Below are 26,833 nucleotides of genomic sequence, written 5' to 3'. Positions count from 1 at the left end.
GAGAAGGAATGCCAGAGGTCTCTGCACTAAGGCCCTAAGCAACATGCATAGTAAGAATAAAACATTATATTTTTGTTTTTAGACTTGATTCAACGGAGAGTTTGTGTGTGTGAGACAGTGCATACAATATTCATTGTTGAAAATGACTGGCCTGTGGTCTTAGTACTGTAGTAGTCAATTTCTGTCATCATGTTAGTGTGTGACATTTACAATACATCTGGCTGACAACTGTGTGTGTGTATGTGCGTGCGTGCGTGTGTGTGTTTGTGTGTGTGTGTATTGCTGTAACACTGTAAAAAAAATTGGCTCTTCGTCTCTGACTGGTAGGCCACCCCTGGATGACAGGAAGCAAAGGACAGTTGTCTCACAAGATAAACTGTTTTATTTTATTTTTTTTTCTTTCATGAACAAAGGGACACCCAAAGTTTTTGTTCGTGCATGTAGTGCAATTACAAGTTTCTTAAAACAGAATCTGTTCTTATCAGATCACACAGAAACAGGCCTGCTGCTTTGTATCACCATTCATGAAAACACTGAACTCTCACAGCAGGCCTTCGGTCACACAACACTCGGGAAAATCTATACGGGGCTCGTCACTGGAATTTGGTATCTACAAAAGCTCCGTTTTGCGGTTGCTATGGCGACTGAGCGTGCAAAGGGTTGTCTTGCAAAACAATGACCATTCAAGAATGGCATAAAGCAACATAAAAAAAGTGCATCAATTCATTTTGTCTTTTTTTTCACAGAAATCAACTCAAGCAAAATTTAAATATTGTAGTTTGTGGTTCATATCATTCCAAATCTGCAAAAAAATATTTTAGGCCAACTTACACTGTATTATGGGGCAGTATAAGAACATATAATGGTGATTGGTGTTATGACAAGTTAAACTGCAGTCGACCCTTCACTCTTTGCAGTTTGTCAGCTGCATATTCACATTCGCATATTCAATTACCCCCTCACCCCTATACAGTTTTACACATTTTGGACCCCCCCCCCCCTCCCCACAACCATTTTTTCGTGGAAAACATATATTGAATGTTTTCCGCGTTTTTGGGGGGAAGATTTGGATGTGTAAAATATATGTATTTATCTCCATCCATTTTACGACCCGCTTATCCTCACAAGGGTCGTGGGTAGTGCTGGAGCGTATCCCAGCTGTCTTTTTTCAATCAGCCCGCCATGCATGTTTTTGGAGCAGGGGAGGAAACCGGCCGCAGCCCCGGGGAGAACATGCAAACTCCACACAGGGAGGCCGGAGCTGGAATTGAACATTCGGACTATGGTTGCAGGCCGATGGTTGACCGATTGTTGGTACATATTCTATATATTCTAGTATGCATTGAATGAATCCAAATTACACATTTGTGATTTTGTAACTCTTCAAAAAGTCATTTTTTTCAGTAAGGTGTTCCGTTTTTTCCTGTAGTCTTTAGACTGGTTTTCGCTAAACAAAAGCAGAATAATACCTTTTTTTAAATGATAATTTTTCATGTGTTATGACAACATGACGCACGGTCCAGACGTATGATGTCAGACGTCTGACGTTCGCGCACGTCCAAGGAAAAAAAAAACGAAGTACATTTTTCACCAGGCGTACACTCTTGTATAATGATAAACACATTTTTTTGGACACACGTTCTTTGACTTTGTTGTATCCACTGCGGGACTATCTTTGTCATGGACAACACCACGACCGTGGATCGGAATGTTCGCCTCTCGCTGCTAAGGCAACCTTATTGCTAGCAAAACTTGCTATAAGCTACGAAGGTAGCCGCCAAGCGCTAAGCTATGCGTTAGCACGTTAGCCTCACCTTGCTAAAAGCACCGACAAAGCGACAAAGGTAAACAACCCTGTGTCTTCTCCGCGTATGTTCGTGTATTAACCCCAGTGTCGTCTCGGTGAACTTATTCGACGTGGCCATGTTTTCGTTTAAACGTTTTGAGGGCAAGTTTTTTAAGCAGCAACACCGCCAACGAAAAACAATACAAATTCCATCCCATCCCTAGCAAGGCCGACTTTGCTAGCGCTGGCTAGCTCATTCCAGTTGTCAATGTCGCCTAGAAGTCTCGTTTTACTCTCCTATGACTATTCCCGGGAACACTGTGCTGACCTAACCCCCGCTCAGGGTGTGGTTATGTCGCTCCTAATGTTACAGGTGCCACCATTTGTAGTGACGGGCGAGTGTTTGACATGCTACATTAACATTATGCTTGCCGCCGGTCACCCAGTTGTATGTACCGTACTGTTCTGTAGTGTATGCCTGAACCCACGTTGATTCAGTTCGCTATATGATTTCTAGTATCAAGATCAAGTTTTAAAGCAAGGCAACGTTATATAAATGGGTATATTGCATATTTCGTACACAAGGCAACTCAATGTGCTTCACACAAACAAAGACGGAACACCTAAATTCATTGACAACACAACGGCCAAAGACATTCAGGCAGAGAAAACAAAAGTACCTTACCAGTGACAATATTCAAACACGTAACAAGAGTTACAATGTTTCTTTTTTAAGGAGCTTTCCAAAATCATATAGTGTTGTATTTTTAAATTAACAAACACAACGATGAATCAGTTTTACAATTAACAGTGTCAGATGTATTGCACCTAAATGTTTTGGTCTGATAGGTTAGTTTGGGTCCTCACTGAGTGGCGAATGTTTCCGAATGTAACAAATGTTGGGTTTTTGTCAGGGCAGGGCTCCACGCTGCTCTGAAACGCATATCTTCACTTGAGACCCACCACTCTAAGTCATCAGTAGTGTTATTTAGTGGAAAGGTGAATTACATGGTAGGCTGTGAAAAACTGAAAACCACGGTTCTATTGCTGTTCATATTGAATGATCTAGAGTAGGGGTGCCCAACCAGTCGATCGCGATCGACTAGGAACTCGCGAACTGGTCCCAAGTCGATCGCGGAAATGTAGGGGTAAATGGGCAAAAAAAAAAACATTTGTGTGTCTGTATGCGTGTCATTAATATTATACATTTTTGTGTTCGTGTACACTTCACCCCAAGCATCCTACCAGTTTCACTTTCAAACCCCCCCCCCCAAAAATATGTGTTTAAAAAAAAACAACATAAAAAGCAGGTCACCTTCAACTTACCGTGGCGCGTGACCTCCACGCCTCCACCACAATTGCAGCTTGTGACCAGAGCTGTCGCAATATATCCATTAAAAAATATATCATTCTCCATCAGTTTCTTTCATAAGCAATTCACTGATGGCACTGGCAAAAAATGGTAATATGGAGCGTCAGGAGAAGCATTTTAAAATGGTACACATGAGCCCTGATAGTGATGTTCATGCAATTAACATGCTACAAAAGTGCATCCCATACTTTGGTTCACGCTGCTAAAACAAAATCCAAGATATGATGCAAAAAAAAAAACGTGGAAAACATTAAACCTGCTTTGATTACATGGGCTGTCTTCTCTGGTATCAAGACAAGGGTTTAATGTTTTAAATGATTCATTTACTGGCACCAGTCACACTGCTAGACGGACTTGATTAAAAACTCAAAATGTCCATCACAATTCAAAGGCTAACAACATTCCTTTCTCTGTTCTTCTGCTTGCCCAGGTGACCAATATGATCCTGAGCATGCAAGAGTGACTCTACAATTTATTTGGACTCCTGTCAGCAACACTTTACAAGGAATCCCCCAAGCATTCCACACAGTGATCTGTCAAGATTTCCCATTATGTTTTGCTGCACCTGAACCATGTGAGGGTTTCTGCGTTGGAGTCTGGGGAAAAGACTGACCCTGTCCCTGAAAAGTGTGTTTCCCCACCCTGTTGTCCCCTTCATCCCCTCCTACCCTGCCCACACATTCCCCATCTCCTCACCTTAAAAAAGGAGACACGCCATGATGTTCAGAGACCAGGTAGGTATCCTCACGGACTGGTTCAAGGGCTGGAACGAGTGCGAACAGACGGTGGCGCTGTTGTCCCTTCTCAAGAGGGTGTCCCGCACCCAGGCTCGCTTTTTACACATATGCCTTGAACACTGGTTGGCGGACTGCACAGAGATTCATATCCTGGAAGCGGAGGCCAACAATGCAGGTAGATGAACATGTATTTCCGTATTGATATACGGTGCAACCTCTGAGATGGATCACAGTATGTTCTGAGATGCTGGTGAACCTCCAGTTGGATTTTGAATGAGAAATACAGTTCCACGCTGGATCGCAGTTCACTTTTTGTGGGTTCAGTGCAGAGCGGAATTTGTTGTTGTTGGGATAATTTCATTCCCAATAAAAAAGTTCAATTGCCTCTTGGAAAGGGCAACTGGCTTAAGTTACAAAACAGCATATCTATGGGAAAGTGTACACTGTTAGCCAATTTAATATAGCCTACTATCGCTTGTCAGAACTGAATTGTAATCGCTCCGCAGGTGGTTAGGATAGAAGGAGAATCGACACCAACTGGTGCACTTTCAATAGCTTCATTGAACAAACAAGAAAATATATCGTAAAAAAAACAAGAAAATCTTTAGCCGACCTGCTGATGGCCTCAACTGACGCTGCCACTCAACACACCTCGTGGTAAATAGTTTAGCCAGTGAGCAGCCAGTCAGCTCCTCTCTCTCTCGCTCTCGCTCGCTCTCTCTCTCTCTTTATGTGTTACATATACACATAATAGTGAGGCTGCAAATAAATTAACAATTAAAAATTGATTAATCTGTTGATTTATTTTGTTGATGAGTCGAATAAAAGAAAGTTTTAATTTCCATTCCTTTATAAGTTTTAATACCCCCCTTTTACCAAAACCAAGACATTATTTCCAATTGACAGCACTGAAAATACACAAACTATCCATCCATCCATTTCCAAAACCGCGTATCATGAACAGGGTCATGGAAAGTTGCTGGAGCCTGTCCCAGCTGATTTCAGGCGGAAGGCAGACTACACCCTGAACTGGTCGACAGTCAGTCATGGGGCACATATTGAGACAATTGAACATTCACACCCACACCGTCACTGAATGGGAACCGAACCCACGCTGCCCGCACACGTCAGTCAGTGTTACCCCTACACCGTCATGGACATACACAAACTAGATAAACAAATAAATTATCATTCAGTTCTTGGTTTATGTACTGTTGAGAACATGACATTCTGAGAATTTGGCCAATGTTAAATAACAAGCTTGCTAAACGATGAATCATGTATCAAAAATATAGTTGTTGATGAAGTGTTGCGCCGCTAATAAATACTAAATATATAGAAAGGGTGAAAAAGTATTTGGTCGCTACTGAGTGGCGTTTGTCTGTTGGTAGGCAAACTGTCACTGGATGAAACGTGTAATAACAATACAGGCAATGTGTGATTCCCGTCCATTATTCGGAGAAAGTGCTAAATAAACGGCAAAGAAAAAAAGCACAGGTCCGAGGTAATCTGAGATCTCGAGGCCAGTTTGGAGGTTCTCCCGTATATCCACATTGTTGTTTGAACATAGTAAAGCAGCAGCACTGATAGAATGTCTTCTGCCCTCAGCCATAGTCAACCAGTGGCACCAGGAGCCCAAGGAGAAAGTGGTGTCCTTGCTTTTGTCCCATCTGCCTTTGCTGCAGCCACGCAACAGCGAGGCCAAATGTGAGTACATGAAGCTGCTGCAGAAGGTGTTGAGTCACACCATTGAGAGTAGCTTGTTTGTGGAGGAGAGCAGACAGTTACTGTCCTACGCGCTCATCCACCCCGCCACTACGCTGGAGGACCGCACGTCCCTGGCTATGTGGCTCAACCACCTGGAGGAGCATCTATCCGGCAGCTACGTGCCGTCCACACGGGCGCCGCCCAGCCCGTACCACCCGCGTCAGGGCTCGGACGAGTGGCACAGCTCGGCCGAGACCCTGGAGCCCGGCCACGCCTGGCACGAAAAGTCCCCCTCATCTAGCACGTCTCCTGCAGGCCAGAACGGGCACATGGCTTTTCCAGGCGGATTGTCCTCTCCTGTAAACAGCAACAGCACAGGTTTATTTTTAGCTCATGCTGTCAAAACTGCAAACAGCACGAGAGTTTTATTTTTTTATGATTATTATTAGTTTATTTTTTTCCCTACTCATTCCCAGGTCTAAGCGGGCAGATGCAGCCCAGCCCCATGAAGAAGTCCGTCATCCCCTCCAGTCCCCAAGCCTGTGGCTCAGAGTGGGTCAGTCAGGATGACACGAGTAGCCGGCAGAACTTCCTGCCGACAGACCAAGCGCCGCTTTCCCCGCAGAGCAGCGTGGCCTCCTCGGGTAGCGAGCAGACAGAAGAGCAGGGCTCAGCACGCAACACCTTCCAAGAGGACGGCAGTGGCATGAAAGGTCAGAGGAGTCTCAATCGTGTGCGGCACTGCAGTGACGTAAGCTGACCTCTCATTTTGTGCCCCGGTGTTTTGTTGCAGATGTCCCCGCATGGTTAAAAAGTCTCCGCCTTCACAAGTATGCATCGCTTTTCTCCCAAATGACCTATGAGGAGATGATGATTCTCACGGAGCATCATCTGGAATCTCAGGTAAGACTGGCGACGGGTAAACAAAGACCTGAGTTAGATTCCAACAAAATCCCCAAATTTGATCAGCCATTAGGTCGTACAATTTGGAAACGGACCAAAATCTTGCAAGACGTAATAAATGTTCTGAGACTTAACAGCAACACGACACTGAAAATGTATTTTTCTTCATTCTATTATAGAGTGTATGTCAACATTAATGGAGCAAATATCAATGGCATCTGATTCCCTGAAAAAAATTGACGCCCATTAAGTATTAAAATAATGACGGTGGTCGACTGGTTTAGCATGTCCATCTCACAATGCACAGGTCATGGGTTCGATTCCGGCCCTGGCCTTCCTGTGAGGAGTTTGCATGTTCTCCCTGTGCCTTTGTGGGTTTTTTTCTGTCTACTCTGGTTTCCTCTCACATTCCAGAAACATGCATGGTAAATTAATGGAGCACTAAATTGTCCCTCGGTGTGATTATGAGTGTGAATGGTTGTTGTCTATGTGTGCTGTCTGGCAACCAGTTCAGGGTGTACCGCACCTAGTGCCCGAAGACAGCTGGGATAGGCTCCAGCACGCCCACGATCCTCATGAGGATTAGTGCATCAGAGAATGAAAGGGTGGATGGATAGTGACGGACCCTGTACTGCACCATCTTGAGCATTTTTGAGCCGTTCACGTAATCACCGTGAAGCTGACGTGTGCTGTAATATGGCACTGTGCATTTTTGACTTGTTTCCTGGTCTGTTTTGTGATAAACTGTTGCTCCTGTTTAGATATGAGATGATAAAAATGTGTGAGCATGTGCACACTGCAAAATTACAGGGCACATTTCTCAAGCTAAAGTGCATGGGCGGATGTATTCCTCCTGTCTCATGAATGGTAAACACTTGTGTCCTTAAACCTAATGATAATACATCACCTTTCAGTGAGGCGTGAAATTAAACAATGTACCCTGCCGGTCACATGTAACGACAGAACCATTGTTGTCCCTGCCCCTTGGCTTCATTGAAACAGATGGTGATTATGTTTTGGTGTGTAGCGACAATATCGATGGCTGAGGCAAGAAATGACAGGTTGCCTTACGCACATCTTGTTATCTCCTTCCTCTTTAGAACGTCACCAAGGGAGCGCGGCATAAAATTGCCTTGAGCATTCAAAAACTGCGTGAGCGGCAGAGTGTTCTCAAGTCTTTGGAAAAGGTAATTTATACTTATTTTTTTAATGAGTTTATATTCTGAGAACAATGAGTAAGTAGTAATTAGTCTTCATGTGACTCGCTTCTGCTGGGTCAGGAAATTCCCCTTCATCTTTTTGGTTGATTGGGTCTTTGTTAGTTATTGGACTCTTGTGGCTGACTAATGTGCTCACCTCACTTGTTTGCAGGATATTTTGGAAGGAGGAAACCTGCGCAATGCTCTGCAAGAGCTGCAGCAGATCATCATCACGCCCATCAAGGCTTACAGCACGTTGACGCAGACCCTGCAAGAGCCAGCCAGCGCACCTCCAGATGCGACAAAGTCGGTGACGGATAAAGACGCGGCCCGCGAGGGATTTCATTCCCACAGCACACCCGCCTGCGATGGAGACTCCTCGGCGACGCCCATCTCGGACGGTGACATTGCCGGACAGTTCACCCGAGTCATGGGAAAAGGTAAGGATCATCTGTTTGCTGTGGTGGTGCGGTGATCTGCATCACTGGAAGCACAATCTCCTCATTACTGGTGAGCTGTTTTGTTTGTCTGTTTGTTTTTTTGTAGTTCTTAGAAATGGACTTGACCATTCAAAAAAAAGAGAGCGCGAGACAGAGAAGATACATTTATGTATCAGAAGGTGTAAATAAATAGGGTGTCACACACAGTGAAATGAAATTAAAACATGCTGATCATCATGAAGAGCCACAGAATGCGTTCCACCAGTTGTCAGTTGTGTGGCATCATCCCACCCTATAGAGAGGAAGCAAAAAACTCATTGCCATGGCAACTCGATGGCTGAATAGAATTACATTGAAATGCTTCCTGTAGTTGAATGTATTATACAATAAGTTATTAATTGTCCTTGTCAACGTTCTGTGCTCATCCCTTATGAACAGGCTCACTTCTGTTGTTTCAGTGTGCACACAGCTGCTCGTGTCCAGGCCAGATGAGGAGAATATCAGCTGCTACCTTCAGCTCATTGAGAAGTGTCTAATACACGAGGTGAGTGTAGGTACCTGATGTATTTTCATCAAATAGTATCCAGGGGTGTGTTTTTGATTCTACTGCAGGTGGGGTGGAGACCTTATCAATGTTAGTGGTAAATTACAGGAGTTAAACACAAAATAAAAAGGACTTGAACGGAAAAAATGCTGCAAGAACAGAGGCCGACAGAACGGAACAAAGACTTCACATAACGGATGATCATCTTTAATGCAGCACAGAGAACTCATTTATAACATCCAATAAGACCCCACTCGTGAAAGACTGTGTGCCTTGGTAGGTGCTGCTTTTTTGGTGGGCAACAGAGTTTAAACTGGCTCAGTTGTTCACTCTGCGCAAGATCTTTGAAATGAGATGCTTACCTAATTCCCTCTATTTAAGAGAGGATTTTTTTTTCTTGAATGGGTGACATGTCGGGTGTCCATCTGGGGTTTGTTGGGGAGGTAGTTATCTATTTTTCAAATACAGTGGAACCACAAGTTAACAGGTTCAATTGGGGGAAATGCTCGTCAGTCAGAGCCAATTGTCCGTTCCAAGGAAGTACTTTTTTTATAGCCTAATAATGCCCAGGAGAGTATAAATTTGTTGTGAATAAATATATTTAAAAAAAAGTTTATCCACTCACTTTATTGGTACTTTGGGGATAGGATAATGGGCTTAGCTCTTTTTGTAAAATTGATCAATTGGGGGATGGCCGTCATTCAAAGAAGTACAGTTCACACCTTGTACATAACCACAACCAAATTGAAGTTAAAATGATTTTTTTAATTCTATTTTATTTATTCTTTTTTTTTCGTCATTCTTTTAAGGCTTTCACAGAAACCCATAAGAAACGACTGGTTTCCTGGAAGCAGCAGGTCCTCAAACTGCTCCGCCTGGTCCCTCGTAAAGCCATGCTGGACATGCCCGTGTACCGACAGAAAGGGTGAGTTGAGCACAACTTTGAATCTTAGCCGCCATTTGATGTGAAGTAGTTTCAGCGGAGTCAAAATGGAGTTCTCCCAGTTTATTTTCCTATGTCTTGTTGTGCGTTCCTGCTCCAGCTGGGCCTACGGGTCCAACTCCCTCCCCACAGCGGGCTCTGTGAGCGGAGGCGTGGGCCGGCGGGGCCAGAGGCAGTTCCAGATAACCCCCCGCGGACTCCAGGCGGGGCGCATCGGTCTGCTGAGTCCCGGCGGAATCGGCGGCGTCTCTCCCCGCCACACTCTCACCAATCCTGCGCTGGCAGGCCAGGGTCGTCAAGTCAGTACAGCGGGGCCAGTGTGCTACCTGTCATTTTGTTCAAATTTTACGATCATGGCAGCATCAGCGACTGAGCCGAATGTCAACCAACTGACGGGACTTATTGGTGATATTCTCCTGATTTTTAGAGCTTGTGGTTCGCCAACCCCGGGGGCAGTAACAGCATGCCAAGTCAAAGTCGCAGCTCTGTGCAGCGGACCCACTCACTTCCTGTCCACACCTCGCCGCAAACCATGCTCATGTTCCAGCAACAAGGTTCTGTATCAACCCTCTCCCATTAGCCCCCATCATTCTGGAGTTATCTCTTCAAATAGTTCATTTAACTTCCGATTGACTTTACTGCCAGTATTGTTCAATACTGTCCAGTACTGGTTTAGAATCCACCTTCTTTTTCGACTACTTAGTTAATCTGTCTTTGCTGCTGCTGTTGACACATGGACAATAAGTCATCTGCTCAAGCCATTGCTGACTAAAGCCAGTGTACCATGGTACACACACACACACACACACACACACACACACACACACACACACACACACACACACACACACACACACACACACACACACACACACACACACACACAAACGTCTTACACCGCCTTTGAATGAATAATGAATAGGCGGGAAGCAGCCTCAAACGTTTTTACAGGTGACATGTCGCAAAAAAGGTCAACGTTGACTTGTTTGGAACACGACAGGGCCATTAGAAGCGAAATCTGCAACGCGGCATCTGGCATACGAGAACGAGTGTGTGCCTTGCGGAATGTGTGCCAGATTGTTAAAAGCCACACACTGCTTGCCTCGCCTTGGTTATTGCGTCTCTGGCACAAAAGGAGCACGGCGGCACTCTGTTACGAAAGTACCACTAATTACCTTTTTTGTTTGGTTGTTTTTTTTTTTGGGGGGGGGTTACTTTAGTTGGTAAAGTTTTGCAGCATGTGTGGCCTCCAATATTAACTGCTAAAACAATACTAGATGGATGAAACATTCATTAACAGCAAGTCTAGTGGAACCTTGAGGATTTGAACATAGTTTCATAGTAGGTAAACTTATGAGCTGTAAGTGGCATAATTGTAATCTTACAACTTCATTCTGGTACACTTAGCCATTTTTTCTTATTACTTTATCCAGCTAAAATAATGCTTTTATTCTTGCAATATTTCAAATGTCAGAAATCAGAAAATTATAACTTTCCTACTACAGTGAAACTCCTCTACCACGAAACCTAGGTGGGCGAAAATACCCACTCTTTATATTCTATGACTTTATACCTGTGGTATTTCTTTTCCCAGTATGGCCCACGCAACTCCTTCACACAACCACATTTGGATGTGATGAAATTTAACGCTCAATTATGACCCAAACCACCGTTTTTTTATTAGATTGCCAAGTTCCAGGCGCTGACCTGGAGATCAACCCTACGCTGGAGTCGCTGTGCCTCAGTATGACGGAACACGCCTTAGGGGGTGAGTGTCCTTCGCTGCGTTCACGCGAGCCTAACACTATCTCCTTCCAAAAAAAAATTAAAATAAAAAGAGTGGTAAAGATAAAATGTATTCACACGTTCTCATCACCACTACAGACGGAACTGACCGGACATCGACAATATGAAAAGAAGACAAAAGAAGAAAAAAAAAATCCTCATCACCCAGCACAAAGAATTACGTACGCTCAAGCAAACCAGGCAAAGCAGAAGCAGTCACTACATAATGACAAAAAAACTGTGTACATGTTGTCTAATATTTTTGTACTTTATTATATACAACTAAGTTTATTATTACACGAAAAAAATGGAATACAGATAATTATTATATTGCAGGACAGGGAGGAAGGTTGATGCCCGTGTCATTTGCAGGACTGTGACATGGCGCAATTATGAGCGAGCGAGCGAGAGAGCGCGAAAAGGATCGGTGCTGTGTTCAAAACGGCCCTTTATGAGTTCTCTTTCTTTTCCTTATTCCCCGCAGACCTACGCTGCCTCGCGCGTGGATCGGCCAGAAGTAAGGCACTTTTATACAAACGGCACTAGACTGTAATTGGCTTAAGAAGACACTTTTGAGACCCCGAAAGGCATCTGAAAAGATTCCCCACCCTTTGTTCAAACAGCGACTAGTCTCCTGACTGTCCACTCCAGATTACTGAGAGGACGAGCATTCAATTTAAGAGCAGGCCTTGCCATTTATTCGAAGCGTTACACCCTAAAGCTCTCCACTAAAGCCAAAGAGAAGGGTTTTTGCAGTCTGTGGCTCACTCGGGAAGGATTCCTGGCGACAGAATGGTTTGACTTTAAAAAGCAGTCTGAGATTGCTCGACTGCACTTTGTTTCCGTTATATCCTTTTTTTGTTTTCCCAACTATCTCCCTACTGGCGTTAATGATGATGAATTATCGCGTTTTACTGAGGAGCGAGGGTCGGCCGAGGGTTGCGCTATTGCACAAGAGCTGATTTGAAACATGCTTCCTTTCCAGGGACCCCAAGTACAGGTTGTCCTCGGTTTTAGGACTGCAGTGGCATAACACTAAATTTCTATTCAAATCCAAACATGCTGTGGTTTGTCACGAACCTGCAGTAAAGCAGTAAGTTGTTGTCCGTAAACACTTCTCAGGCCTATATATAAAACAATCCAATTAAATGAATTCGGTAAGTACAGTGCTAACTGATTAGCGAGACATTCTTACGCAGCAGTACATGCTAGTTCGTAACATCCAAGTGTCAAAATCCGAGGACCTCCTGGATTGCTGTAACATTCACAAGATAAGATAACTTTTATTTGTCCCACACTGGGGAAATTTGCGAGTACTGTACAAAAGCAAAATCGATAGAGTAGAGACATGCCTGAATTCGCGAAACTCTTGACAGTCGGCCCTCCAAATTTGACCCATGGACCCACTTTGGCACCCCGAAGTGCACCCTCTCTCCTGACACGTGACGATTTGATGACTCATGCGTTTCCAAGGTGCTCCAAGATGTCCATATTTTTCCATTAGTGTCTGTGTTTCAGTAAGCCCTCAACATTATCACGTGGTATCAGTGTTGAATTGTTGAAATAATAGTAAAAATAATAAAAATAATAATAATGATGAATAAATAAACAAAAGAAGCGGTCTTCTAACCCCGGCGTCTGTCTTGGAATGTGACGGGGCCGAGGTGCATGTATGCTTGAATATGGTCTCTCTTTTGGCTCACTTTGTTCGGTTGTTTTGTAAGGCAGGGATTATAACTATTTTGTTTTTTATTTTGTGGCGGCACCCATGGTTTAAAAAAAAAAAAATAGATGCTGAAACAGTGGAACCCTCAAAGTTGACTTCCAAGTTATTCTACTTTGAAGTTTTCCTCTCGGAAATAATGTCAAGTAAATGAACGAGTTTCAAAGTCAAACTGTAAACATGATGACATACTATGAACTATTGGTGATCATTCCATGAAATGTTTCCCATAGGTTAAAACAGTTCCCCGGTGTTTTGACTAGGTACCAACCGATACGGATATTTTGAGGCCAATTGCAATGTTTGGCGGAATAAAATTCTGATAACTGATTAATCGTCCGATTAATTTTTAAAATATATAGTGGCTGAAATAACTTCTTTTTTGGGGGGGGGCGACCCTTAATACTTACAACATTGAAAATATGAATTGCACGGAGAACATTCTACTGTTTTAAGGAAGTCCTTTTGTATTTGTTACAGAAATACTTAATAGAAAAAAAAATTTTTTTTGCAGTGTTTGATTGTTGAAATCTTTGTCTTATGTTGAAATGTGTCGACGTTTAAAAAATGTTTTTAAAAATCGGCCGATTTAAGCGCTAATTGCAGCCGATTAATTGGATGGGTAAATACCACAAGAAGCAGGAATGATAGGACACTTCACACACACTTGTCTTGCTAAAATTAGTTCATTTGGCCAAATTGTCCCTGTCTTATAATGCGAGCCAGCCCTCATCTCACCCTGACTGCTGGCCCAATGGCGAGTCCAGATTTTGTGATGATGAGGCAACAATTGGCTGCATACAGAACACTGAATCGAATAAAAGCTAGTACAAACGGCAAAGCCCCCAGCATGGGTTCTCTTTTCCCTCGTGAAGGCAGCACTTCAACACCAAGCTACCATTTTATACTTTTTAGTTACAAATACAGCAGACAGACTGCAAATGAATGCCGCTTGCGTCAAGCGACCACAGGCTGTAGTTTGCTCCCCCCCATCCATTTTCAGAAATAACCAAATCACAAAAGGTTTAAGATTTGTTAAACTCCAATTATGTGTGTACACCCCTCAAAAGTCACAGCATTGTAATATGTCCCCCTTTAGATAATTGTATGTAGTTGCTAGCTATAATCTCAGCGACACATTTTTTTACATTCAATAAATTTCTGTTTGATTCCTGTTTAATGAATTGTCTTTCTCCTATTGTATACTAACCGGCTCGACATCTGACCTAAATTGCAGAGCTAACTCATTTGACAAATTTGAAATTCCTTTTCAAATTTATATGTCATTAATTCCCCTTTGGAGGTTCCACTGTAGACACAAACCTTTTTTTTTTTAACTCCCTTGAGATGGATAACTTATGCTTAATTACTATAATCGCATGTGTGGCAATGCAGCACTGTTGTAGATAAGAGGATGACATGGTGAGCGGGCATCTTGCAACTAAAGTTGTGTCTGTGTGTGTGTTTATAACGCCTGTTTACATCTTTCTAAGATGATGCCCACATCATGTGATGACAAAAAAACAAAAACAAAACCCCCTTTTTTTTTTTGTTTCTGTGGATCCTTAACATGTTGGCTTCATGGTGTCGAGTTATATTGCAGTCATGGGTTTTCTTCAGAGCAGGCTCTTGGATACATCTGACTTAATGAAAAAAAAAATGCATCACACTCGTGCCGGACAAGGACCTCAACAAAGACGGCTGACGTTTTTAGGACTTGTGTTACATGTTGCTCAGATTGTGCTTTTCAGAAGCGAAGCACTGCAGTAGAGTACGGTACAGTGGATGTGCGGAAATAATGATGCTGCAACAGGGCATGACTATGCTTTTCTGAGCCATGCTTGATGAGTAATCTGTAAAACACTACACAACAATACAAGGCCAAGGAGTACTCCATGTTTACATTCCAGTGATGCACTTCCAAGTTGTTTGTTTCTTTTCTAGAACAGGGGTAGGGGGACCTGTGGCCAATTGCTTATGACACACATGTACAAAAAGTTCAGGATGAACCTAAAATGCACTATAAACTTACAGGTCTACTTGATTTGACCTCTAACATTTTGAATATTGGTTTCTAACTGGCTGTACGTTTGCCTATATACTGCAGATGTGCAGGGTGGCTTTTCTTCGGGTACTCCGATGTCCTCCCACATTCCCAAAACATGCATGACAGGTGAATGGAACACTGTAAATTGTCCCTAGGTGTTATTGTTTGTCTATGCACGCCCGATTGACTGGCAACCAGTTCAGCATGTATCCCGCCTACTGCCCAAAGACAGCTGGGATAGGCTCCAACATGCCCGTGACCCTAGTGAGATGATGGATGGATTTATAACTGCTCAGTGTTTTTGTGCTTTATTTATTAGTTTTATTCATCAATCCATTTTCTAAACCACTTATCCTCCTGGGGGTGCTGGAGCCTGTCCCAGCTGTTTTCAGGAAGTAGGCTCGGTGCACGCTGAACTGTTTAATCGCAGGGCACGCATAGATGAACAACCATTCATGCACACACTCACACCAACGGACAATTTAAAGTGTTCAATTAACCTACGGTGCATGTTTTTGGAATGTGGGAGGTAACCGTAGTACCCGGAGAAAACCCACGCCGGCATCGGGAGAACATGCAAACTCCACAGAGGAAGGCTGGAGCCGGAATCAAACCCGGCACCTCTTTACTGTGAGGCGGACTTGCTAACCAGTCGCCCACCATGCCGCCCTTGTTTTCATTTTGTCTAGTTTTGGGGGTGACGTTTGCTGTTCAGCTTCTTGTTGGAGAACAGCAATCTGTCAAAAAGCATTGAAATGACAGACAATGAACAGTTGGCTATTTCAAAAGTTTAGAAGGGGTCGAATGAAGTCATACTGCATTTGAGCTTCATCCTGAAATTTCACCCAAAAGCTGAAAAACTTCAGTTGTGTAAATGATACACATCAGTCGGCACATATTTTTGCATTAAGAAAGGCCTCAGAGGACCACAACGGTTCTCCCATCCCTGCACTAGCGCTCACATTCACATTGAAATCTTCGATGTCCCTGCCAAGCTTGATTGATTAACGCAACCGAGCTGTTGGTTTTGTCTTAACACAATTTATACTTAATTCTAAAGACTTCCCAGACTTTTTCTAATGTTTTTTGAAATACTGTGCATCCCGTGCTTGCTTTTGTTATGTTGTTGTTTTTTTGTTTTTTTTTAAACTGTAAGTCCTATTTGTGAATGGTCTGAAGTGCAGCATCCGTCGGCTCAATGGCAGTCCAAATAAAGAGGTTCAGTTTTTGCAACGGAATCAGTGGTTTGGTCGGTGTCTTTTGACTTGGATCTTCATGCTGTGACTTTGACCTCTAAAGTGTGAAGAATATTTCACTAAGGAGTACTTGCATCCTATTGAAATGTAGTACAACATTGAGGGGAGGAAACATGAGTGAGGTATAGTTGCAGACACGGAAGTTATTTCAACTAGTGAATCACAAAGTTAACAGAAATTCACCTGTTCACTTTATTTTACAATGAGTTTATTCTCATCACATAATGCCTGTAATTTCAAATCAACACACTTGGTAGTAAATATTAAATTTTACTTCACATTTAATTATATGACATTTTACCCAAATTACAATTTTAAGTTTCACAAAATTATTGACGCGCCCGTGTGTGCGTGTGTGTGTGTGTGTGTGTGCTTGCGCGTGCGTTTGTGTATTGTGTATCTCTCTCTCTCTCTCTCTCATTTAGTGCAAGATGCAGGTATTATATATATATATATATATATATATATATATAAGACAGATATAAATATATATAGAAAGATCGATAGATATATAGACAGATATAAATATATATAGATCTATCGGGAATTTCTCCATTGTGAGACAAAGGTTTTCTTTCTATCTATCTATCTATCTATCTATCTATCTATCTATCTATCTATCTATCTTATCTATCTAGAGAGCTGTATATCTAGATCGATATATCTAATGTCGATCTATATATATGTATATATTTGTCGGTTCAGTGTTCGGAACGTTCAGTCCGACTGCGTCATCGAAAGTACTTCCGGGTTGTACGGCATCCGTTTTTTGTAATCTAGCAAGCGACAGCGAACCGCCTTTGGTATCGTTATTAATTTACCCAAGATGAAGCCAAAGTCCTTTCAGTGCTGAATTCGACACAACCAGCAAAGGTATGTTACCATACTTAGCTCAAATGATCCAACTGTATTGTTTTTTTTTTCAGGCGATAAGACTATCTCGTACAGTCACGTAACTTCCTGAACAGAAGGCTAGTCGAGCCTTAGTTTAGATGTGCTTTGTTCTTTTACCTAATGCGTTATTTTTGGCTTCGACCTCTAAAAGTAAGCCTCGTTTGTGTTTATACAGTAACAATTTAATGACTGGTAAAGAACCGTAGTGTTTCAAATGGCTTAACTCACCTACTTCTGAAAGGATTTGTATCTGACTTTCTTGATCTGCACAGTTGACAGTGAAGTTGGGAAAAAGCGGAAACTTTCTGAATTCTGGAAATATTCAAAGTTGGACTTTTACCTTGGGAAGTAGCACATTCATCCATTTCATATACCGCTGATGTAGTTCAGGGTCTAGGGGAGCCAGTTGACCTGGAGACACCAGGTATGCCCAGGATTGTTCGAGAGCCAACAAATAGTACACTTAGGGACAATTTAGTGCTCAACTCACCTAACTTGCATGAGTTTGTCATGTGGGAGGAAGCCGGAGCAGCTGAAGAAAAGCCATGCGGGCATGTGTGATGTCATCTCCACGGCCTGAGCCCAGATCCAAACTCGATACCTCAGAACCGTGTGAGGCAGACGTTCAAAACCACGAATCCACTGTGTGCTCCCCAAAAATGTAATATTTCATTTCTAATTTATTCTGGCTGAACCATCCATCGGTTATCCGAGCCGCTTATCCTCACAAGGGTCGAGGACGTGCTGAGCCCATCTCAGCTGTCTTTGGGTAGGAGGCGGGGTACACCCTGAGCTGGTTGCCAGCCAGTTGCTACTGAACTTTTCATCTAATTTCAAATTGACGTGTGTGTGTGTGTGTGTGTGTGTGTGTGTGTGTGTGTGTGTGTATTTTATGTAATTATGTATTTTATGTAATTATACAGTGTTATTGTGTCATGAAACATTTAAAGTACAAATGATAAAACTACAGAGTTGGCTGCATTATGTTGCATTATGTATTGTAAATTGCAATTACAATATTCAAGGGGTGAAAAAAAAAATTGTTTTTCAGAATTGTTCAGCCCTACAATTTATTCCCATATACAGTATCAATTCCCATACAAAGAGTCCAACTTTGAAAGCTCAGAAGTTTCAACCCTTCCATGAAGATGAGCCAAATTGTCTTCACTATAACCAAATAAAGAACTATTCATATAACTACTAATAGTAATAATCTGATCCATGTCAGACTTTTTTTCTCGTCCTAGTCCACGATGTCGTTACCAGAGGAGTTGGGGGCTCGCAGAAAAGAGCGCAGGATGGGAGCGCAGCCCAAGGTGCGACTGAGTCGGTCGGAGGAGAGACGAGACACTGGCGGCGGCCGCAAAGCTTCTCACAGCAGGCGGAAGGATTTCGCCGCACACCAACCGGCTGCCGAACGGCCCGTCAGCGACGGCTTTGAGTATGGGGACTTTTTGAAAGAGCTGGAGAGCAGGGACCAGGCCGGAGCCAGCTCCTCATTTTCCCAGAGATTGGGCTGCCGATGTCATAATAAGGAAGTCTCAGAAGAGGGGGCATCCGGTCCGGTGTTGGGTGCGGAGTCGTCAGCCGGCGAAGGTAGCAGCAGTCGCACACTCCGGCAAAAAATCCAAGACGCGGTGGGGCAGTGCTTCCCCATGAAGACTCACAGCGCAGCGAGCGTGCCGTCACTCCCTCAGGCGTTGTCCTTGTCAGCAGGCTGCACTGCCTCAAGGCGGAAGATCCACTTGAGCGAGTTGATGCTGGACAGCTGCCCGTTTGCGGCGGGGTCGGAGTTGGCTCAGAAGTGGCATGTCATAAAGCAGCACACGGCAATGGACCCAGCCGCCGGGCTTTCGGCCTTCCCGGCGGACGACGTGGACGACCGACTGAGGGAGCGCCGGCGCATCAGCATCGAGCACGGCGTGGAGCCACCGGCCAACGCCGAGATCCACACCCTGGAGGTGATGTCCCAGGCCGGCCCGGCGTTCCACAGGCGCCGCGGGCCCAAGCTGGCCCATGGCGTGACCGAAGCGGCTGGAGCCGAGCAGAAGCAGCTTCACCTCCAGCGGCAGCACCAGCTCCTTCTGCAGAGCTGTTTGGACACTCTCGACGAGGTGGTGGCGTCCTCTTCCTCCTCTTCCGCCTCTTCTTGTGACCCGGAAGTGGCCGCGAGAGCCACGCCTCCCCACGCCGGCCCGCTTGTTCACACTCAGATCGACTACATCCACTGTTTGGTCCCCGACCTGCTGCAGATCACCAACCTGCCTTGCTACTGGGGCATCATGGACCGCTACGAGGCGGAGGGGCTCCTGGAGGGCAAGCCTGAGGGCACCTTCCTTCTGCGCGACTCTGCTCAGGAGGACTACCTGTTCTCGGTCAGCTTCCGCCGCTACGGCCGCTCGCTGCACGCCCGCGTCGACCAGTGGAACCACAACTTCAGCTTCGACGTGCGCGACCCCAGCGTCTTTCACGCGCCCACCGTCACGGCCTTGTTGGAGCACTACAAGGACCCCAGCTCGTGCATGTTCTTTGAGCCGTTGCTGTCCTTCCCCATGCACCGCACGCAGCCCTTCAGCCTGCAGAGGCTGTGCCGCGCCGTCGTCAGCAGCTGCACCACCTACGACGGCATCAACGCGCTGCCCGTACCCAACGCCTTGAAGAAGCACCTCAAAGAGTATCACTACAAGCAGAGGGTACACATCCACAGGCTGGACACGTGGTGGGAATGAACGTTGACGACAACAACTCCTCGCCAAACTGGACTTATTTATTGTACTGTATATCCTGCTGTGTACATCCTAAACACACTGTCAACAGTATGTAAACCTACTGGTTCTTTCTGCTACAATAAACCTGCTGAATTTATATCTGTGATGAGAGCAGCTCTGCTGATTAGATAATGGCATGATTAAATTCAAAAAAAATCTCCCGGAGGAACAAACAAAAGATCATAAAAAGTAGTTATAGTGAGTGGACCCGGACCGGCTCGCGAATGGCGAAAATCTCCATATAAGTGACACCCTTTAAAACCGCCGATATATTCTACTACAACGTTTTTAAAGATTATTCTTCGGAAGACTTAGTGTTAAGTTAAATTGTAAAGTTCTCTGCGTTCTTGATATTGGGAAACCCCTAATAAAATTACATGGGTAGAGGACCTTAAAAAATAATTTCATGTTAAATCGCACTCGTAATATTGAGGGTAAAAAAAATTGCACTTAATATTTCGAAATCTTTCAGTCCCATTTCAAAGGCAATAGAACCCTGTGATTTGTGCCAGCCAATCCGCAAAGAAAAGTAATGATGAATATTAACCCATTTAATCCCAAATTTTTCCCAGACATTTAAAAGTCAAAATCAGGTGTCATTGGTAGCCCTTTTCAGTAATCAGTAATAAAACATTTTAGAGCCCTGTAAATTAAATCATTGTTGTCCTTCACAAATGTGACCGGTGGGATTAAATGGGTTAACACGTAAATGAGGCATCATTCACAATGAAATCCATTGATGAATCAGTTTGAAGGTTTCAGCTCTAGTTCTCTACTTAGAGCGTTAACTTCACTGGCATATTTTGAATAAGATCCAGTCCACTCCATCCTAGTTTCTCTCAACAACAAGCTTGCGCTGTGCTTGCTGCAATACAGCCTGAAGCACTCATTTCAATATCCATACTGCTGACACCTCCTGAATGTTCTTAAAAAGGGGATGCCTGAACTAAAAAGGACCGAAGAAATGCACACACTGAGTCACCACCAGAAAACACCCGACTGCTTTATCAAATTGCTTCATTATTTCATACCACTAGGATGATGTAGTTTAGATGGGATGAAACAGGCATGCTTTGAAGTGATGATGCAGATCCCAAATCATAGAGGTCAAAGAATTTGGGCCTTGTGGACAGTGGTGCCTTGAGATACAATTCTAGTTTCGCACACTCAAACCACTCATCTCTCAGATCTTCCCCATTGTAATGAATGGAAATCTGTTCTAGTCTCCCAAAACAAACAACAAAATTATGAATGGAAATCTGTTCTAGTCTCCCAAAACAAACATTAAATTAAAAAAAAAGTGTACTCTATAATATTACGCTTCGCAAAAACGTACAGTAATGACATCAAACGAAACAGATTTTGTCAAACAGCGTCAATTAAATGGCCATTTTGCTGCTCTTTCTGGTGTACCCTGTGCCCACTTGGCCACCTGGGGGCAGTATAGGACAAGTGCTCAGCTCATGAAGACTCAGCACGTCTCAGGTCCTCGCAGAGGATAAAGAATATACGACAGTGAGTACTTATGTATGTCTTGTGTTGCCGCACTTTTGTGTTAAAATATCCATTGCTTCACACACACCCACTCAAGTATCTATCTCACGATGGAAAGAAGGGGTTTGGATAATGAGGCATGCAGCAGAGTTCTGGACCATTTGGAGCTGATAGAGGGGGTTGTGAGAGGGGCCAAAGAGGAGAGAGTTGCAATAGAGAATATGGAAGGTAACAAGACTGTGGACCAGGATAGAGGTGCAAAAGGAGGCGAGGGACAGCTGGAGACTATTGTTGTGTTATTGATATGTGAATCGAGTGTAGAGGATCACACCCAGACTCTTAACCTGAAGGGAGACTTGGGAGTTGACCTCCTGGGATGGAAAATCTGTCAATTTATGCTAAATTAGATTTGGTGCACTGATGAGAATATAAGATTGATTGCTGTTTAATTTCATGAAATTAGATGTGGACCCGGATTTAATGTCTCATAAACGGGGGGTAAGGTAAGAGAGTAGAAGTCAGACATTTGGTTTACAGATATGTAAAACTGGGTGTCACCCGCAAAGCAATGAAAGAGAGTATTAAATTTACAGAAAATAGCACTGAGGGGCAGGAGGTGGACGATAAAAAAGGGGCACCAGGACAGGGCCCTGGGGCACACCTGAAGTGACTGTGGAGAAGGATGAAAAGGACTTTAACCGGAGTGCGGTCTATGAGGTAGGAATGGAACCGGCCAAAGGCGGTGTGGGCGATGTGTGAGATGGCGTCAAAGGCCGCACTCAGGTCAAGGAGATGAGGGTGGAGAGTGAACCAGAGTCAGCTGGGATGAGGAGATCATTGAGGATTTCTCTGAGCTCTTTCGGTTTTAAGGAGGGGGCAGAAATTGGACAGGAGAGGCTCAAAAAGGCCGTTATTTATGTGAGAGGCAGGAGTGGGGTAAGGTTGCAACTATTTTGGGGAGAATTTTCAAAATAAATGGTAGATTGGTAATTGTACAGAGATTATTGTTATCATTGGGGTCTGAGACCGTTTCTTTTTTTCAGGATCGGGGTGACAGCTGTGGCCCTCTCTATATGATGGTGTTCCATTTGTTGAGATAGGCTCTGCCTCACACGTCATGTACGATATCACATTTTTTTATTTTTTGTGCAGCTGCGAAATTGCAGTGAGCACAGCAGGGGACTGTATGGAGCCTTGCTCCATGTTGGGCTGTATGTGTGTGCCTGCTGCAGCTGGCAACAGTGTGGCACTCATCATGCAGGTATTAGAACCCCTGAGGGAAGAAAGAGGCATTTCTTCCTGGATCAGTGGGCCCAGAGGGGACAGCAGCGCTCAATGAGAGACCCAAGCTGATTGGCTCCACATTGTCTGTGTGTTGAAACCTCTCATTCTTCTCTCTCTCTCTCTCTCTCTCTCTCTCTCTCTCTCTCTCTCTCTCTCTCTCTCTCTCTCTCTCTTTCTCACTAGTGGGGGAAGAGATTGTCCTTCTTGAGTTTAATCCCCACATCTGAGCATCAAAGGGGTGGAGAATAAACTTGGAATGTTCACAACACCTGGGGATAAACAAACCGCCAAGTCGCCCGGCGGATCTGCGGGTCGAACAAATGCTGCAAACGGATCCAGGCTGGCACTGGTCCAACTTCAATAGGTTTGTTTGGGCTTTTTGTGGAGACCCCGATTCATCAGTTATGACTACGCTTGAGGGGCATGGGCTGCAGTCCAGCAACACACCAGATCCACCAGATGGTGCTGTTTCCCCCTCAATAAGTGGTTCATAGGTGTCAAACTCCGGTCCTGCATGTTTTCCATCGCTCTCCGTTGCAACACACCTGATTGAATTGAACAGGATCGATATCTGGCTTATGCAGAGCTTGATGAGCTGGTTGACTGGTTAGCACGTTCGCCTCGCAGTGCAGAGGATTCCGGCTCCTACCTTACTGTGTGGAGTTTGCATGTTCTCCCCCGTGCCTACGTGCATTTTCTCCAGGTACTTTGGTTTCTTCCCACATTCCAAAACATTCATGGCAGGTTAATGGAATACTCTTAATAGTTCCTCGGTGTGATTGTGGGTGCTGATGGCGCTGTGTGTGTGTGTGTGTGTGTGTGTGTGTGTGTGTGTGTGTGTGTGTGTGTGTGTGTGTGTGTGTGTGTGTGTGAATGTATATATATATAAAGCAGCATTTGCTGCAAGACAGCTGTACATTTTGTATTGGGTTGCCTGTGTGATTTATATATATTTATAATATTGGAGTTGGAAGAGGATTATAGAAAAGTAATAATAAGCCCTTCAGGGTATTTGTGCCCCAACATTGTTTTGCCGCACAAATTCCATTGATGTAGTGTGTGAACTCAGTTTCCGCAGCATGCAGTGTATGTAGGCCATTAATTCAGGTGAGGGTGTATGATACTGATTCCCACTTCCTGCAAAGATGATTATGTCTAGACATGTTTTCCTCTGATCCGCCCACCGAGCAGGCCAACATTTCTGTGACAGTGGAAACACTGCAGATAAAAGAGTTTCCTCCCCAGTTCGTTTTTTTTTTTTTTTTTTTTTTTTGGACAGCAAATTAGACACGCTGAATTTCTCCCTTTTGAAAATGAATAGGAGCATACCTGTCTATTTTCGTCAAACCGTTCAAACAGCGCGCTTCTTCTCAAAAACAGGTTGATTTATTCCCAGATCAACGAACAGACACACAGACAGACAAACACAGGAAGATAGATAGACAGATAGATAGATAGATAGATAGATAGATAGATAGATAGATAGATAGATAGATAGTGACGCTTTTCCGACAGCTGAGTCCATAAAATCATTACCCGCTGCTTAATGGAAACAGCCGGGATGTGCCATCGACGGCTTCCCGTATGAAGCTTTGTAAATGATCCTATCGCTGTACTTGTAATGTATCATAATACGTTTGCCGTAATGGGCGCTACGGATATAATTATAGATAAGAGTTGTTTGTTTTGAGAACAGTGGTCCTTTAATAGCAGCTTTCACCTCTGCTAAACGGGGCCACAGGCGTCAGGAATTGAAAAACAAACAAACAAACAAAAAATGTGAGAAAATTACCACAATCGATTACCAGTCTAAAAAAAGCATTCCTAAAAAAATTAAAGGCATAGCCCTGAAAAATGTCTTATTTCTCTAGTTGAGGAAATAAACGCGATCACTACATGAAGTACTAATACTATTCGGACCAGACCTCTGAATTCTGAGAGCATCGGTGGCATCTGGTAAGCCGATGCTTGAGTTTAAAAAGTTATCCAATCCTGCTATTTACAATTTCTGTCTGTCTGTCTGTCTGTCTGTCTGTCTCTGTCTGTCTGACAAAAATCAACCACCTTGCCACAAATAAAAAGCAGTGGCTTCCTATTCGCTCTACTTGTGCCGTAATGAAAGCTACAGATGTAATTACAATATACATAAGCATTGGGTTTTTTTTTTTTTTGTTTTGAAAAGCAATTTAAATTATGACCAGCATCCACTTCGATTTTTTGTTGATTAGAAATAAGATAAGACACACAAATATGAAGAAAAAAAAAGCCATGAAGTGGGGAAGCTCGTGGACTCTGAACAAAAACATGCTCTTACCAAACCATATTAACTATTTTTCTGGAAATATAAACTCCAAAAATGACAGGATTCAAAGCAAACAAAAAAAAAAAACAAATCTTATTCCTGTATTGAGTAGGGTATTTCTATCCCCTGTTCTTATTGGTGTTGTTTGAAATATTATATTACATTTGAAGAGGTGCAATAGATTGGCTTTAAAACATCTTAAAATTAGTACTATGACAGAAACCACAGGTAAAAAAAATATCTTCTTGAAAATGACCAAAAATAAAAATATGACAGAGAACTTAGTTTCCTCGTCGCATTGGTAGATATCTCAAATTAGAATTATTTGCAAAACATTATGTGTATTCCTCAGAACAATTCGAACGAACAGCAAAACACCGTGGTTCTCCTTCGTACTTGGCTCAAAAGTAAATATTTGTGTCACTCAACATGTCAGTGCCATCAGAACTGAAACCTACATCAAAATTTAGCAAACTTCCAAATTATAACTGTGACTCAGTGCATACCTGTGGGTAATATATATGTATATATATATATATATATATATATATATATATACACACACACACACACACACACACACACACACACACACACACACATTTTTTTATAAATTACTGGTCAATCTAGAAGTGTTGAAAAATGGCTGCCTCTCTTTGATGATGCAATGTTGAAACGTGATGAGTTTGGGGGTACAAAGATTGCCACTGTTTTCCTGCGTGCACTGTAATGTTTGTGGCAAACCACCCGATTGTAATCCAGAAAGGAAAACACAGCGCTGGATAGCACAAAGAAAAGAAAACAAATCAAAAATGGTGAGATGTGAACATGAAACAATCTCCAGAGGGAAAATTGTACATGCGCTGTTGTAGGAACTACAGTAGTCTTCTCCCTTCCTCTGGGCCACCAATTTCCATCCACATCACAACAATTATCTTCACTTGCGATGAGCTATTTCAAGAAACTGGTTGATCTAACATATGATGACATACATCGTCTATAATCTTTTTGCATGGATGCGCCAAGGAATGACGAACTGCTTTTTTTGATGTGCACAAGTGACACAATGATCTGAAAATCGGTCAAGTGGATTTGCGGCATTCAATTCTGCTTTGGGAAATGTATCAAAGCGACTGAGGAAAAACTGTGTTCAACTCATCACAAAGAGCAATCACAGGTGTGCTGCAATGGCAACTGAGAGGAAGCTGACTAGCCAATCAGAGAAAGAATAGGGCGGGGCTAAGGAAGATCCAGGTGTTGCTCATCGAGCAGCGAGGCCTCACGATGGTTGACATCATGGAAGGAGGACCAGCAGGCAACAACAAAAGGTAAGGAAATCTGCGTTCATTAAAACATCAAAAATCCAGAATGAAGCTGAGAGGGTAAAAAAAAAAAAGGGATGTTTGGGACCTACGCTTTGTTCGATGAAGCTAAAGCTAATGACAATTGACTCCATTTGACCCAGCCCTGATAAGTTTTTCTGGATTCTTGTTGTTTTGCTCATTGTTGCTCCCTGCTGATGTATAAAATAGAGCCTGACTAATGTCTCCATTTAAGCTGACAATTGCTTTGCCCTTTGCCGCCGCTGACCCGCTGTGAACACTGAGTGAAGAGTGTGAATGAATGGCCGCTTGATGCTCTTATCGTGG

At 43.5% G+C, this 26,833-nt stretch overlaps 2 protein-coding genes across 4 annotated transcripts; both read left to right on the top strand.

Annotated features, from left to right (window-relative positions):
• The first annotated feature begins 1,539 nt into the window (after window positions 1-1,539).
• On the top strand, window positions 1,540-14,655 carry samd4b (sterile alpha motif domain containing 4B). The gene is made up of 13 exons (XM_019874335.1): window positions 1,540-1,844; window positions 3,589-4,070; window positions 5,504-5,980; window positions 6,079-6,315; window positions 6,396-6,505; window positions 7,606-7,692; window positions 7,877-8,144; window positions 8,603-8,688; window positions 9,498-9,613; window positions 9,732-9,930; window positions 10,059-10,185; window positions 11,316-11,399; window positions 11,516-14,655. Exons 2-13 carry the CDS (start codon window positions 3,875-3,877, stop codon window positions 11,542-11,544), a joined length of 2,016 nt encoding a protein of 671 aa, XP_019729894.1. The 5' UTR covers window positions 1,540-1,844; window positions 3,589-3,874; the 3' UTR covers window positions 11,545-14,655.
• A 2,503-nt stretch (window positions 14,656-17,158) lies between these two features.
• socs9 (suppressor of cytokine signaling 9) lies at window positions 17,159-20,206 on the top strand. Of its 3 annotated transcripts, XM_019874389.1 has the most exons (3): window positions 17,159-17,315; window positions 18,584-18,932; window positions 19,053-20,206. In XM_019874389.1, exons 2-3 carry the CDS (start codon window positions 18,590-18,592, stop codon window positions 20,063-20,065), a joined length of 1,356 nt encoding a protein of 451 aa, XP_019729948.1. In that variant the 5' UTR covers window positions 17,159-17,315; window positions 18,584-18,589; the 3' UTR covers window positions 20,066-20,206. The 3 variants fall into 3 exon arrangements, with proteins under 3 accessions (XP_019729948.1, XP_019729947.1, XP_019729946.1); XM_019874388.1 differs by having other exon boundaries at window positions 17,160-17,315; window positions 18,565-20,206; XM_019874387.1 differs by having other exon boundaries at window positions 17,161-17,315; window positions 18,584-20,206.
• Window positions 20,207-26,833: the final 6,627 nt, after the last annotated feature.

Source organism: Hippocampus comes, unplaced genomic scaffold, assembly GCF_001891065.2.
Source record: "Hippocampus comes isolate QL1 unplaced genomic scaffold, H_comes_QL1_v1.1 scaffold125, whole genome shotgun sequence".
Classification (NCBI taxonomy): domain Eukaryota; kingdom Metazoa; phylum Chordata; class Actinopteri; order Syngnathiformes; family Syngnathidae; genus Hippocampus; species Hippocampus comes.
Note: the sequence above shows the minus strand (reverse complement) of the source record. Positions and strands in the feature narration are given on the sequence as shown.